At 37.2% G+C, this 16,194-nt stretch overlaps 1 protein-coding gene across 3 annotated transcripts in view; it reads right to left on the bottom strand.

The window, feature by feature from the left end:
* FAM13A (family with sequence similarity 13 member A) overlaps window positions 1–16,194 on the bottom strand; it is a 432,557-nt gene that overhangs the window by 26,450 nt on the left and 389,913 nt on the right. For all 3 annotated transcript variants that reach the window (XM_071215588.1, XM_004480543.5, XM_058295541.2), the window contains one exon: window positions 8,152–8,299. In XM_071215588.1, coding sequence (XP_071071689.1) covers window positions 8,152–8,299 — 148 coding nt within the window. The remainder of the gene's footprint in view (window positions 1–8,151; window positions 8,300–16,194) is intronic.

Genomic DNA, 16,194 nt, shown 5'->3' with positions numbered 1-16,194 from the left:
ACTCTTACAACTTGGAGCCAGACACCTAAACCCATGGATATAGGGAAATAAGGACACTCATTTCCCTGATGATTGTATTTCAAAGAGATAGCTCCCAGGTCCTGCAGAAAGACATTCCTGGATTGTAAAGCTGGCAAAAGGCTTAGTTTTTATTTTATTTATTTATTAAAGATTTATTTATTTATTTCTCTTCCCTCCCCCCGCCCCAGTTGTCTGCTCTCTGTGTCCATTCGCTGTGTGTTCTTCTGTGACCGCTTCTATCCTTATCAGTGGCACCAGTAATCTGTGTTTCTTTCTGTCACGTCATCTTTTTGTGTCAACTCTCCATGTGTGCGGCGCCATTCTTGGGCAGGCTGCACTTTCTTCCGCGCCGGGCGGCTCTCCTTAAGGGGCGCACTCCTTGCGCATGGGGCTCCCCTACGCGGGGGACACCCCTGTGTGGCAGGGCACTCCTTGCACTCATCGGCAGTGCACATGGGCCAGCTGCACACGGGTCAAGGAGGCCCAGGGTTTGAACCATGGACCTCCCATGTGGTAGATGCATGCCCTATCCACTGGGCCAAGTCCACTTCCCTTATTTTTTTAACCTTTTAAAAATTGAAGTTTATCATTCATACATGAACATCCATAAACAGTAAGTGTATAGTAAAAGTTATGAACCTTGAGAACAAACATGCATATCATCATACAGGGCTCCCATACATTACTCCACCACCATCTCCTCACATTGTTTTGAAACAGTTGTTACACAAACTATGAAAGTATCAGCAAAACATTACTACTAACTATAGCCAGTATCCTACATTTGGTGTATTTTCCCATCATCCACCTGGTTATTGACACCCTGTATTAGTATCATATATACTCAGTGGCTCTCATATTTATTCCAGAGTTGTGCTATCATCACTTCAGTCAATTTTAGAACATTTTCATTACTCCAAAAGGAAAAATCCCTTATCTCCTTATACCCCCCTATTGGTGACCCTTAAAATTGATATTTCTTCTTTGCCATTGCTGGAAAAATACTATATTAGTTAACTATTATCCATATGTTACATTAGTTGTAATTTTCCCATTTATCACCATATTCTTAACATTTTGTAAAAGGAGAACATTCTTACACTTATACTATTAACCACAATGTTCATCTACCACCGAAATCACTATGTTGTACAGTCCCTACATTATTCTCCAGCTTTCTTTCAATTGAAATATTACATCCACAGACCATCCCTTTCAGCTACCATCACATTTATAAGTCTGCAGTTATACTCGCTATAATGTATCACCATCGACTCTATTCATTTCCACATGTTTATAACTAAGCTTATTAAAAATTCTACATACATTAAGCATCAGTTCCCAAAATTGGTTTTTAAAGCACAATTGTTTGCCAAGATTTCTGAATGTTTTAGGAAGCTTCCCATTTTAGATTTACAGTTCTTAATTCTAAGACACCATGCCCCAATCCAAATCACCAATATAGTTGACAGCCTTCATTCTCACCTGCTCTCAAAAGAGAATGTGAAAGGGTTGCCCAGAGGAAAAGCCTTGCAAGGAGAGCCAACAGTGTCCTCCTTCCAGCTCCCCTGGAAGATCACTAATGCAGACTCTTCCATGTGAGGGCATCATTGAAAAGAAAGGCAAATGAGTCAGGGAGGGAGCTATCCAGCATCACTGCTATATATTCTGCATTGAAACAATGAAGGAATCAAGCTAAGGAATCATATTCATCTGGTGAGAGCCCATTTCTTTCAGAGTTTGCATTTTGGATTTAGGTCATTCAGTAAGCTGTTTTGTGTTCTTCTACTTAGTGCCTTGGGATTAGCATGGTTAAAATGGGCATGCTTTTCACTTGAAACCTCAGAAGCTGTTTGGACCATAGTCAAAGTAAGATGCATACAAAAGTTACTCAAAAAAAAAAAGGGAAAAAATAATGCCTTATAGAGGAAGATCTGTACAAATTATTTTAGACAATCTTTAAAGGAAAAAAAACCATATTCAACACAAAATCTTCCTGTGCCATTTTTGGAGGGAATAAGGTGAAGTTTATTTCTAATTACCACCAGACCCATCCACGTCGCTATAGTTCTTTCCTCATGAAAAAAAGCCTATGACATTCTAGTGGTAGATCTCAAATGATCTAGGGTATTTTGTTTGTAATACCCTCTGCATTTAAAAAAAAAAGTTATGTTTAAAATTTACTTGTTGGTTATTGTGATTTTCATGAGGCTAGAATTTGGTCATGATTCTGGGAGTCCTAGAGTTCGAAGCAAAGAAGTATTGCTGCTTCAGCTATCAAACTATTTATAAAATCTATGAAATTATCTTAAATTAGTGCTTACACAGCATTTTAACTAAAAGGACCGTATTACAATTGCTGAATGTTAGAGCCAGGTGAAATTTCATACATTAAACTGGCAATTCTCAATGCTGGCTGCAAATTAGAACCACACAGGGAGATTCAAATTACTAATGCACAGGTCCTCACCCCATTCAGTTAAATAGAATATTTAGGTGACAGTCTAGATATACAATACAATACACACACACACACATAAATATACATTTATAAAAGGTGCCCAAATCATTCTAATGTGCAGCCAGGTTTGAAAATTACTGGTTCCATCCAAAAGATTATAGAAAGAAGTTTGTTTAGTGATATGTCTTAGAACAAATACCTATCAGTGACAAGAGTTAGGACAAGGGGGGAGCGAATGTGGTTCAAGCGATTGAGTACCCACTTCCCACATGGGAGGTCCGGGGTTTGGATCTCAGTGCCTCCTGAAAAAACAAAAACAAGCAAGCAAAACGAATGAGAAAAAAAACACCACCACCAACTCAGGGAAGCAATGTGGCTCAGTGATTGAACGCTGGCTTCCCACATACAAGGTCCCGAGTTCATTCCGCAGAACAAAAAAAGTTAGTATTAGACACTGGGTCTTTTGACTTCAAGGTCACTGCTTCATTTTATAATGTAAGTGCTTCAATAACAACATGATTGCTATTTTTTAAAACAACAGTGGAGTAAGATATGCATATAAATTAAAAAAATACAAAAAGCCTCATGTGAAATGAGGTCCTTAGGTTATCAAAATTTAAAGAAAACCAAGTTATCAGGGATCACAGAGAATGATATAAATATGTGGAAAAACACGAGCAGCATTAAAGACAAATTCTTGTCTACTGAGACTGAAAACAGTAGAATATGTAGGTAGATATACTCAGCTAAAGTTGTAAATGAACAGGAGTCGCGTTCCCATGGGGCTGACATTGCTAGCCTGCGCCTCTTAAATAGCAGGGCTTGGATATGAGACACTCGGGATGCCAACATAAAGGACTAAGAAATGGATTGAGTGGTGAGTGAAGGAGAAGGTAAGTAGAATGTAAACCCTAGGAAAATAATTTTTAAAAAATTAGCGTTTATTTGCAGAAAATGGAACTATTAAAGCAACTAGATCTCAGCTTTTATTTCATGCTATTTCTTAAGACAACAGTAATTTTCTGCAAGGACTGGAATCATTTGAGCCAGGACAGGGGAAGGGTCAAGAAGGCTTGAACAGTAATGCGGCAATAATCTCACCTCAGAGTGGCAAAGGAGCTAAACAACTGGGGGAAGGGCAAGAAAGTTTATTGGGGACAGAGGGCACTGGTAAAACAAAGTCTAATGTTGATATTGGCATATGGGTATGCTTGTTAATTTTCCTCATGAAAATTTATTTTGAAAAACTCCTTTGATTTGTCTGAATTTAGCAGAACAACTCTTTAAAATCTCACAACTGATTTTGATTTTTGATTAAGGTTTTTGACCACAAGGTCTCTGTGTCCAAAAAGGTTTGCAAAAAGAATATATGTTTCTATGCATATTAATCAAATACCTTCAAATAACAGATAAACTGTGATTTTGAATTATCTAAAATATAACCAAGGAACAGAAATATGGTTTTGTGATGCTCTGTGGTTAACACAGGGCCACACATCAGTTTTCCTTTCTGTTAACACAACTAATATTTTTGTGGATACATTCTTGACCAATCACTTAATTGACAGGAAAACCAAATGTCACGTTCCTAGTATTACAAATGGTACAAATGAAATCCACAGCCAAATAAATATTAGTTTAAGGGTGATATTTCTCTTAAAGCATATGATTAGGCTGAATGAATTCGCTTATTTAAAAATGGGAAATGTAAAACTATTGTGAATTTCAACTTTAACAAAATACAAAAGAATGTTTCATCATTTATCTGCTTATAGACAGAGGTGAAAAGTTTCTCCGCCATGTAAAATGAAACATATGATTTTCCTCACTCCTTTTATTCTATTCAGCCTTATAATTTAAGACTCCTGTCCAAACCTTATGAAATTACATGTAATACATAGTTCAAACAACTAAAGAACTAATAAAATCAACTCTTCCCATATTTTAATTAGAAATGATTAAAAAATACATAACCATCTCCCATGTTTTGGTAGTTGGCACTCACCTAGAAAAACAAGTAGGAATAAAAGAAAAATGTGCTATGTGTTAGAATATCCAATTTCACTACCTACACAGAGCTAGTTTTTGAGAATGCATTCAATGACCATTCCCAATTGCTAGTTTGGGAAATCTTTTATATTTTAATCAGTAATTCTAGTGCAACACAACAGACAAAAATATTGCAAGAAAATTGTTCAGAGGAAAGCCAGAAAAGATTTAAAGCTTCCAAATGGATTTTGATCTTAAAGCACAAAAAAATAAATGCTTTTTCACAAAGACCAGAATTTCTTAGGTACAGTGGTTTTAAATTTTAGCCATCTATCTTGTGACAAAGAACTCTGGATATACACATGGCATGGCCCCTATTAAAAATTAATCCACCCAGGTCAACTGACATCACAGCAGGTCAGAAATAACAGAGATAAAAGCAGTATGCTTGCTATTCAAGTAATAAAGAGAATAGGTCCTGAGGGAGTTCCAATTCAGAAACCACAGTACACACAGAAATAAAGGAAATTCACTGTAAGAAGAGAGAGCAGAACCCTGACTAACGCTGATGCGGTCAATGGGACACAACTATTCTCAGCTTAGCTGCCTGGGTCCATTTACCCCTGCAAAGAAAACTGGCTACTCAGATGATTTATTTCTAAGAAATTTGCATGTAAGTAAGGGAGCTGAAGTTTCCCACATTTAATTTCCAATTGTATATTATTTAGAGCTGTTATTATTTGATATGATATCATAACCCCAGAACTTCCACAAATAGTATCCCCAAATTGACATGAATTAGCTGCTTAGGAACATTCTAATTATTCAACTACAAAGAGCTTTAAATAACAGAGAATAGAACATTTGGTTTATGTATTCATTTAACTCTGGAGAGTGGAAGCCCTAATAGTAATAATAGGGTCATGTGAATAGAAGAGATAATGTACCCTAATTCATAGCTACACATACCACTTTTTTTTTTAAACTAAGAAATCAATCAATCAAGTGAGCAAGCATGGTTAGTATCTGTGGACAAGTATGACTAGACTCTGATCTGACATTCACTTTGGTAGGGTTCCACTCTATGTAGCCTATTTATTCATTTGTTTCATTTTGTTTTCCTGATATTAAGTCTCAGAAGCCAGAGAACCTAATGTCCATATGTAGCATACAATGAAGTGGCTAGAACCAGCAGGCTGCTCACTAAGCAGCATCTTACCTTTTGTAACTAATGATTCTGAGCATTATCTCATATCTCTATATCAATGAGATGGTATGAAGTCTGGAGTGGGGTCAGAGAACACACCCAAAAGAGTGTATCATATATCATATTGTCCTGAAGACTAGTGATAAAGATTTATAGATGATATTGACTCACAGGTTTTGGTAACTATTATTTCCATTTGCTTACATTGCAGGATAAAATATTGCAAAGTTTATTCCTCACAGGAAAAGTCATTATTTTGTTTCTTACTGAAGCTATAAAATAGGTGATTTTTTTTTAGTGATCAGATTTATTGCTCTCATTTTAACTATGCTTTATGCAAAAATTCCTTTATCACTACTATATTTATAGCTATCTTACTTCGACAGTGTAACTTGGAAAATGAAAACACATACAAAACCAAAAAAAATGGCCACTGGAAGTAGTAACCAAATGATCAAAACAGGCTTTGAAATGAATCCATGTAGATTTTTTAGGAATGGAAATCCAATGACAAATGCAATAGTTGGAAAACATCCAAAAACACAACAAACAAAAAAATCCAACCAACCAACCAAACCAAAAAACCTGCAAAGTCTAAAGCAAGCTATTTCATACATTACATGGATAACACAATTCACACTCCCAAGCCTATTGAAATGAAATGCATTTTTCCAATAAACTTTTTCATTCTATCTACTTTCCCAACACAAAAGAAAACTGTTGGCTCCTTGATATTCTTCTTCTTATTATTTATTTGGAGGAAAGTTCTTTACTTTTGATAATGAAATAGATTAAGAAATTATAAGTTAGCGTTCAACCACTCTAGAGATAATTTTCTGCTTTATATTAACCTCTTTAAGCCTGCTGGGGAGATTAAAAATACATGTTTAGCCAAGATAAAAATAATAAAATTGAATCCTTTGAGGAGGAGGAGGAAGAGGAATAGGAAGAACCTACCTTTGTTGAAAAAATTAACAGATAATGTGGCTAACTTGAATTCTAACAAAAAAAAATTCTAGTTTTAATCTAGTCTTTTATGTTAATAGAATGGGCAAACCATTATTCTTGAAATCCAAAGATTACATTTATTTTAATTACTGCTTTTTTTTGGGTAACAGTGGCTAGTGAGGGACTTTTTGTTTTTGTTGATATTTTTAATGTAAAAATTGATACCACAAGCGATTATTTCAAAGTACACAAAACAAAGTAGGAACAACAAAACAGTACCCAGGAATGTATCACTTAAATTAAAAACAGAAAAAAAACCACACAAAATAAAAATAACCCTTCTTGTATTGTTGAATGGATTGTGAGCTGGGAAGATTTGACAAAATCTCAGCTCCACTGCCCAAATCTGTGAAAAGAATTAGAACATGTTTCTTAGATTTCAAGGAAGGAGAACTAGAGTGGAAAAACTGCCTGTTTTTACTTCACAAGCCCTGGATGTTACTTTTTCACCTTGGGCTCTTTGTAGATCACTCTTTGGCCTTTCATATAAGAACACTAACTGAGTACTCCCACATTAAAAAATAGGGGTGGGGGATAGAAGACAAGGTAATCCTGGGGCTGAAAAAGACTGATGTTTTATAGTTTTGATTCTCAGCTAAGTCATTGTGTTAAGCCATGCTGCTGAACTGAAATCAGGAGCGTAATTTCTCTCTTTTTGTAGATTTCACTGTGTGGTAGTCTATAGAGGCAGGCTGGCATTTATTTTGAATACATATGGATATATGTTTGGAAGCAGACACATATAATGATGAAAGAATAAGCAGTATGATGAAACTGTTTCAATATCCTTCCTTTTGACAAGATAAGGATAGCTTCTTCTTCCTCAGAAGTAAATTTCTAATCTTTTAAACCATAAATCTCTAGAAAACCAATAGAAAACATTGTGTTGCAGGTTTTATAAGAGGCACGTTTATTCAGTGTTCTCTTTGACTGGCAAATCCTTTAGGTTTGCTAAACTGGATTTTAAAAATCTATTCATAAAAAAAGCATAGAAGCAAAACAAACTAAAACCTTTCTCTTGGAAAATGGAAACGAGATTTAATAAAGGAGGCAGATGGTTGGCATGTAGTAGCGGGAAGATCAGCTATACTAAAAGAGGAAATCCTAAATGCAAATGGGATTCGTATTACTCTGCCTGGAACTACTGGGGGAAACACACACACACACACACACACACACATACACCAGCACTCCAGGTGAGTAAAAAAGAAATAAAAAGGACTGCAAGGTGACACTACAATAAAGGGCAAGCACCATTTCTTAGATTGCAATTATCCTTGACAACATTTTATATGACACATTCCAATAACAGGTAGATGATTTTTGGTCATTTAGAAATGCAGTTCTATTTGTATGCATAGCTCTTACTCTCATCCACATATACACACTGTTACATGACTTTCATTTATGCTTATTCATATGTGCTTTTTCAATATTAAATCATCTAAGTAGCAGAACAACCTACCTTCCCAGCTGTTCTCGTCACACAATGTCGTCAAGTCCAACTGGGGTACTTCCGAGACAAAGCTCTCCTCCTGGTTATCGGCATCTTGATTCCTCTGTAGTTTGGTGTCAGGTATGCTAGGATGCTCCTGAATCTTCATTGTGGAGCTCTGCAGTAACAGCACAATGTCCGCAAATATCTATTGCTCACCAAAACCCAAAAATGTCTGCAGTAATTCCATTCTTTCTAGACAAAACCTCCCAAGCCACAGCTGCTGATACACCCAGCACAGAAATCAAAATCATGGCTTGATGCCCCCGAGATACTAGCTGGCCACTTGCATGCAAAAAACAACCATCCATCTGCTTTCCTTTAACTTTTCTTCTGTGAGAAAGACAAGATGACTTCCTCGGGCCGCTTTTCCTGATAACTGCCTGCCCCTGACAGTCTTGATGATGACTGATCAAGGCAAGGAATGAGGAAAAGGACTTTGTGTTTCCTTAAAGGAGTATGGCTCTCCAGACTGTAAACAACAACACAAAACCGGCTACTGCTGTTGCTAAGGCTGCAGCAGCAACATGGTGTCTTTTGCACACAGACTTCTTTGCCCCTAGCTACAGTCCTGCACACAGCCAGGAGCCCAGACTGGATACATGAAAGCTCTCCTGCCAGTCCTGCAGGCTTAGATAAATTAAGTGGGGCTAGCTGCACAATCCCAGATTTCCTGTGGTTGTTTTCTTGCTGAGTGTGGGGAGAACAGACTATTTATGGAGGCGCTCTGGGTATTAAAGCATTGTTGCGCAAATTCAAACAGAGAGGTTTGGCATCTCATCTCGGCTAAAGAGTATGGATTTTGGAAATGAGCCAAAATTACACAGGGAGCACTTCTTTTTTTTTTTTTAATAAAAAGCCAAGAGCTGGCAAGTTAGTGATGCATAATTTATTTCTTACAACTATGCAACTGTCGCTTGTTTTCCTACTATTCATTTACTCTGAATATTAAATACTCAGCTACCCTTGGTTTTGTTCACTGGCTGTACATATACCAGGCTAGAATATCTAGGGGAAGGGATAATGCTTCTTGCAAAGCTGATATTTCATTTAAGTGATTTTACATTTAAAAAACACTGCATTGAAATTAATTCTATTACATTGGAATACTTCTCTTTTTACCTTGCTCTTTCGGCATCTTGTACACTCAACCCTTGACACTTTTTCCTTTCTTATACAATTTTAAACAAAAGTGTTTATAAAAGAGTTTACCCCAAAATATATTCCTCAAGAACCACAGATCTGCACAAAAGAATTTTTCTGAGTAACTGGAAATTTATTTTAGCAAATATATCCTCATTAAAAAAATGAAAAACATCTGGAAATAATAAATGGTTTTATTAATGAGAAATGTTCTTATGCTTAAAATAAACACCACTTAAGACTTCCAGCTACTTTTAATAGCTATCCAACTCACTTTGAAATCACCATGGGGAATATACAGAACTTTTACATTTTCATGAAATGATACATGAGGACCAGTATTTTCTTCACATCTGGGATAAAATGAAATCTCATCAATCAGTTTATGATGAGCTACTAAAGTCAGATGAAAATGTCAAGTAAAGTTGGGACATTAAGAGTCTTAAAAATGCAGTTTATCTACAGGGGAAAGAAGCAGACTATGCATTTATGTCACAAAGACAATTTGTTCCTTGAGGTAAATCCTTAGTGGACCAGGATTGGATGACCAAATCTGGTGCGTGGCCTTTTAAAAGCTGCAAGGTCAGTTGGCCTCCAATCTGTATGTGTGTGCTGGAATATGCGTCCGGCAAATAAATGTTGTCTCAGTAAATATTTACAGCACTTGTGATATCTAGAGACATAAGAAGAAGAAAAAGGAAAAGCAGCAGCAGCAGCAGCAGGATAACAACAACAACAAGAAGAGGACCTTATTTCATTTTTTAAGTATGGTATTTTCTTCATGAGGAGCCTCTATCTAGTCATTTAAACCATAGTGCAAGGGAAATAACATGGACTTTGCTTAAGGGCGACCTGGGTTTGCGGTATGGCTCTGACATAGACTAACCTCATGCTGTGGCTGAGTTGCTTTACTTCTCTGAGCCTCCATTTTCTAATCTGCAAAATGGCACACGATTTTTCAAGGTTGTTTTGAAGATCTGAGCGGAGGTATGAACGTGCCTCAGACATAAAAGCCCAATTTGTATTGCTTGTAATATTATACTTTTAATTTTTACTATATTTATTAATATTAGGCACCATATGAAGATGAGTAAACACTGCCCCATCTCAAAATCATTGCAAGAGGAGTTAGAGACAAGGCGTATAAACAACTGCCATCCGAGGTGACATGTGTACCACGGGCGGCACCACTTTATGATGAAGAAGGGGCCAGTGCAGAGACAGGTAGCAGTCTGCTGAGTCATAGCAAGAGCAGAGGTTCTGGAGGGCCAGCCCTAAGGACAGAAAGGGGTGTGGCAGGTGAGAAGGCTGTCAGACACTAGACTGGAGAGGTTTCATATGCTGGCCAAGGTAGGATTTTAACCTGTAATAGATAACGGGGAGCCATGGTAGGATTACAAAAACAGAGAAATAATGAGAGAACATATACCTTGGAGAAAAACGGAGATCCAAAATGTATGGATTTGTTCATTCCTTCAAAAAACAGTTTTGGTGTACCCACTCTATGCTGGGCTCTATGTGAGCCATGCAAGGTTTCTGTCCTCAGGGAGCTGACCATTAGAGGAAGAGATTCAAGCACGTTCAGAGGACAGTCAATGTTGGTGCAATACAATAATGGATCAACGTGTGAAAGAGTGAGCTGCCCTCTGCAATGCTCAAATGAAGTCTAAGAGTCAGGAATGTGGGAGAGGGGGAGACTCCTACCCTGAGTAGGATACTGGAATAGACAGCCTTTAGGATGTAGTATTGTAAAAAAGAGAAGTAGGTCAAAATTTTACTAGTTTATTCAAGAAATACTTATGGGCTGCCTATTATATGTCAGGTGCTGGAGATATAAAGATAAGTTTATTCATTATTTCATTCATTCAAGAACTAATTTTTGAGTACCTACTATGTGCTGGCATATAATGCTATTTCCACATGTACCCTACCTCCTTTTCCCATTTGTTCACTCATTCATTTGGCAAGTATTTACTGAACATATACTATGTCCTAGGCAATTACCTGAATGAACAAGATATGGAATCTACTGTAGAAGAGAGACATTGATTATAAGTACCAAAGCATGCAATTTTAGCAAATACGGAGAGAACTCACCTTACCTGGGGCCTCGAGTGACATTCTACATTCAGGTCAAAGAGCCATTAGCTACAAGACTTGCTATCATTCTAATCTTTGCCAACACTTGGCTCCTGTCTGGCTGGGTTTGACTTCTTCTATCCTGAGACTTTATTCATCCTGCCCCATTTCCTCACTTCAAATAATTGGAGAATTTCTGTTTCATCCTGTCTCCCTCCCCAGCAGTACAAGGAAAAGTGGCCTAAACAAGAGCTTACCAGAAGCAGGAATGACAGAGAGCAACTGTATAATGCAATCTGCACAGGAAGAAACCTCACAGTCTTAGCAGAAACTGCATGGAACCATAAACATTTACTGTTTGGCTTTATAGTAAAGGAAAACAGACATAACACATTTCAAAATCAAAGTGAAGTGTATGCCTTCAGTAGCCGTTCAAGATTGGATTGAACTGGAAGTGACTCTAAACAAATAGAGCCTTTAAATGTTTTATTCTAATATTAATAACCAACAGTAAAATACCAATACTTCCATGAAATACAGGGAAGCCGAAATACTTGTTATTCTTGTTGATGGGAATATTTCAGAAATCTCAGACTTTCTTTGGGCAAATAAAAGCTTTTTCCTGAGATCAAGTGATAACTAATATTAACTTGGTCTTGATTGTTGGACAGCCTGTCCTCTCTCTCTTTTTCTTTTCTTCTCTTTTTTTTTGAAGCAGGGTGAGAAGAAGGGAAATAGTCTTTAGTTTATTATGAATGTCATGGTCTTTAGCAAAGGTATGCTTCCAGGCTCTCCTAAGCAGTAGGCTTAGAAAGCACAAAGAATGTAAAAATATCTTGAAAGAATTTAACACTTCATTGACCTTATAATTCTGACATTAGATAGATTCCTCCCAGATAGTATAATATCTCCCATTTAGCAAATAATTCTTGTTTTGATTTATTGACAAAAAGGTTCATTATAAGGCTGTAGTTTTAGTGTTCTCAAATTCATAAGGAAGCATAAATATTTTCACAACAGAAAAAAACAGAAGGAATTAAACTGAATCTGGAGGTTTAAACTCCACTATAAACAGAATTCTGAAAATCTGTATTTCCGTGATATCTTTCATAATCTAAAAATTGCTAGTCTTAAGGATGACCTCTCCTTTGGATACCTGCAGTTGTTAATTGAGTTGAAAAACAAACAAAAGAACTAGCACTTTCAAGGAACAGTCTGCCAGGCACTTCCTTATATTATCTCATTTCATACAGTCCAAATAGGAAGACTTATTAAAATGTCAGCCTTTCCAAAGCCTAATGGAAGAAGTCATACTTTAATTTTTGGCATTTTGAAGTGACTCTTAACTTCTTTTTCACTGCCACTGTGTTTCTAAATAACTTGTAATCCAAACCACATAAGAAACTCAGAGGAAATAAAAATGAGTAACTCCTATTGACCAAAACCTATCTGAGATCTCAGCAGACCCTCCCTTTGTAAGAAATTGCAAAATTAAAAATAATTTTAAAAGGCATACAACAAAGATTCTTTTTTCATCACATGCATTCAAACAGAACATATTTAAGTGCTGCAATTTGATTATTCTAAAAATAAAGTCACGTGCCTTTGAGAAGCAGCCTCTCTCTGAAGGTTAAGGTTCATCATTCTAATGGAAATACTAGTCAAAAAAGAAAGATAATTCTTTCCCCAATAGTTGTCATTTGCTGTGTTATCATATATGAATCTGTCAGTTTCCAAGGAGAATTTTAAAGGACAATATTAATGAAGGCAAAATCTGTCCTAATGGAAAATAAAATTGGAAACATTACATTCATTCATACTGGGCATGGATATCTTGAGATTAGCCCGATACTTTGGGAGACTTGAAATGAAATACTTGTTAAACAGAATTCTAGGAGGGGAAAACAAAGTCTGGATTTATTTCTCACCTCTGAAATTTAGGGATTATTGCTAGAAAACTAGATTAGTTATTTGGGTTGTATAACAAGTTCTAGAAAGTGTTACATAATAAAAAGTAAGAAATTACCACACACTGTAAATCAGGGAAAGAGTTTTAAAAATGGAAAACATATCTCTTCACAGCCCTTCACTATAATAAAATATGTTTCTTTCAGTGAAAGAAATAAATGCCATCATGGGTAGAAATACAATCCCAATCCTTTTGTGGAATGATCTCCCCCCCCCCCCCCCCCCCACCTTTCTGATGCAGTTGTGAAAGAAAGGTGACATGGAGGGCTTAATCTAGATTTTAACTCACAGCCTAATTTTATCTCCTAACTGAAAATGTTGTGATGGCAATGATTATTAATAGTGAGTGCTCAATGAATGCCAACCATGGGCTGGGTGCAGATTGGTAGTGCGCTTGGGTGACACAATTAAGAATAGGAACTGGCACATGGAGAAAGGGTTTAACATTCTTTCTCCATGATTCATCTACCCAGGCAAACTGAGTTCAGTGTGAACTTAGTTTGGGTGCCACTTGGAATTTATGAGTTAATGTTATACAGTCCACCCACAGGGGTTGCTGCATACCCTTTTATGTCATATAGGATAACAGGCATAAAAGGGAAGAACTAAAAAGACCTCTCCAGGAGGCTGTCAAAGCAATTTCCTTTAAAATAATGTTCAATGATCTGACAGTTTGAAGTTCTTTTATGAATCCCAAAAAGAAAAAGATTACGTTCTTAAACTAATCTACCTTGTGTGTGTGGTACTCTTTTGATCGCATTACATTCACTTCGGATCACTTGATTAGATTGCCTTTGACTGGACTATGCCACTTCGAGTGACTCAGGTTGGGTCTCAGCCCTCTTGCTGGGTCTGATACAAACGAGACACAGAGAAAAGAAGCCACCATTTTTCACCCTGCAATGTGAGAGAGGACTCAAGCATCGCTAGCAGCCAAGGCTTAAGCAAGAAGCCCTCAAGAGGCCGGGCCCAGGGAGTAGCTGAAGAGATGAGCCATATGCCTGATAGCCCACAGCTGAACTTGGGAAGAAAGTGGAGCAGCTGAGACAGAGAGGAGGCCCGGAAAGAGATAAGCCCTATCTATGCCTGGTTGCCCACAACTGAGCTCTGGGAGATGGTAGATTCTGGAGGGGAAAGCAGAGACCTTGGCAGAGATCATGGCCATCTTTGCCATATAGCAGGACCCCAGAGTCACCAGTAGCTGATTTTGGTGAGAAAGCATCTCTGCTGATGCCTTGATTTGGACATTTCATAGTCTCAGAACTGTAAGGTTTCACCCCTAATAAATTCCCTATTATTAAAAGCCAATCCACATCTGGTACTTTGCATCAGCAGCCCTGTGGAAACTAAGACAAATGGCATGTTCAGAGTACTTCCTGTGATCAGGGGAAGACAGCAAAGAAAGGATGAAAACAGAAGAAAAAGAAAATAATACTAAGGTGGGGAAACTGCTCTGAAGAAGGACCTGGAGACCAGGAAAGAATTTCATCTTGTTGCCAGGGTACCAAAGAGAAAAGCAAAAATGAGGTGGAAATAAGAGATGTAAGAAGTGGCTCAGAAGCTATGAAGTGTGAAAGATGAAGCGTAGATTAATGGAGTACACATAAAAAGAATTGAACAGAGGAAATATGAGGAGTCCATGGCTTTAGGGAGAGGGGTGATGGCCATTAATTTCCAGCAATTATATGCAAAGTTTTGTGTGAATGTGCATTTTTCTAAGAAAAGGGTCCACAGTTTTCAGATTTCCAATCTGCTAGATTATAATAAAGTCCCTAGGGGCAGAGATTGTGTCTGTTACTAAATCCCAGTTCCTGGCATTGAACCTGTATATAAGACGACTCATTATAGATGAACTGGGTCACTCTCCAACAAAGATTAAGATTCACTGGGTTAGAGGGTGAGTTCTGTGTGTCATAAATATAGTGAGAGTCAGAATCGAAGAATTGGTTGAGAAAAGCTTTAATTCTAGCCCAAAAGAAAACTGATAATATGATTAAAAGTGGAATTAGAAGCATTTGAAAGTAGTAGATAACACATAGAAAACATACATGGGTAAAAGGATGAGTGAATGGCAGACAGAGTTGGGTATGAGGAAAATCAAACAGTTGAGGTTTTGAGGATGTCTTAAAAAGACATGCGGGAAGCTAGGAAAGCAACAGAACTTTAAGATATAGACAACAAAAGGGAATTAGTTATTTAATTAAAGTGAGACACAAAACTCAGAAAACGAATTGGATTCAGTATCTTGAATTTACATTAATTTGAAAATTAATGAGATAATCTCTATGCCAGATCCACTAAGATTTACTACTCATTTATTTCAATAATTTAAAAAATGCACCAAATCATGGAAAATTAAAAGAGAGACCTCCATGCTATTAAAGTGTATCTTAGAGGCAGGCTAGTTTAGGGAATGAGAAGACAAATCTGGGACATGGCTGAAAAATAGTTGTGAAACATGTGGCTATGAAATTCCATCTGGAAACCCTCTGAAAGAAAGACCCCCACCAGAAAGCTGCTGGAAGAACCCACAAGAATTTTCCTTGATCATCTGGGATCATGGAAAAGCCCTGGATATTTTCAAGGGGCCTTATCATTGCCCACCCACCCCCACCCCCACCCCAGGAATTGACAGGTGGGGTGATCAATCAAAACAGCAAAACTTTGGGACTCCTCCCCCAAACATGAGCAAGGGGGAGGAATAATTAATGGTTTAAAAAGCAAACACAGAAGCTAAATCGCCCATTTTTTCCTCCCTTTTCAGCTTGGACCCAGTCCTCAAGTATACCTGGGACCCATAACCTATTATTATTATTTTTTAAA

The sequence above is a fragment of the Dasypus novemcinctus genome, chromosome 1 (assembly GCF_030445035.2).
Source record: "Dasypus novemcinctus isolate mDasNov1 chromosome 1, mDasNov1.1.hap2, whole genome shotgun sequence".
NCBI lineage: Eukaryota > Metazoa > Chordata > Mammalia > Cingulata > Dasypodidae > Dasypus > Dasypus novemcinctus.
The sequence above is the reverse complement of the archived record's forward strand: the minus strand, read 5'-3'. Positions and strand labels throughout refer to the sequence as shown.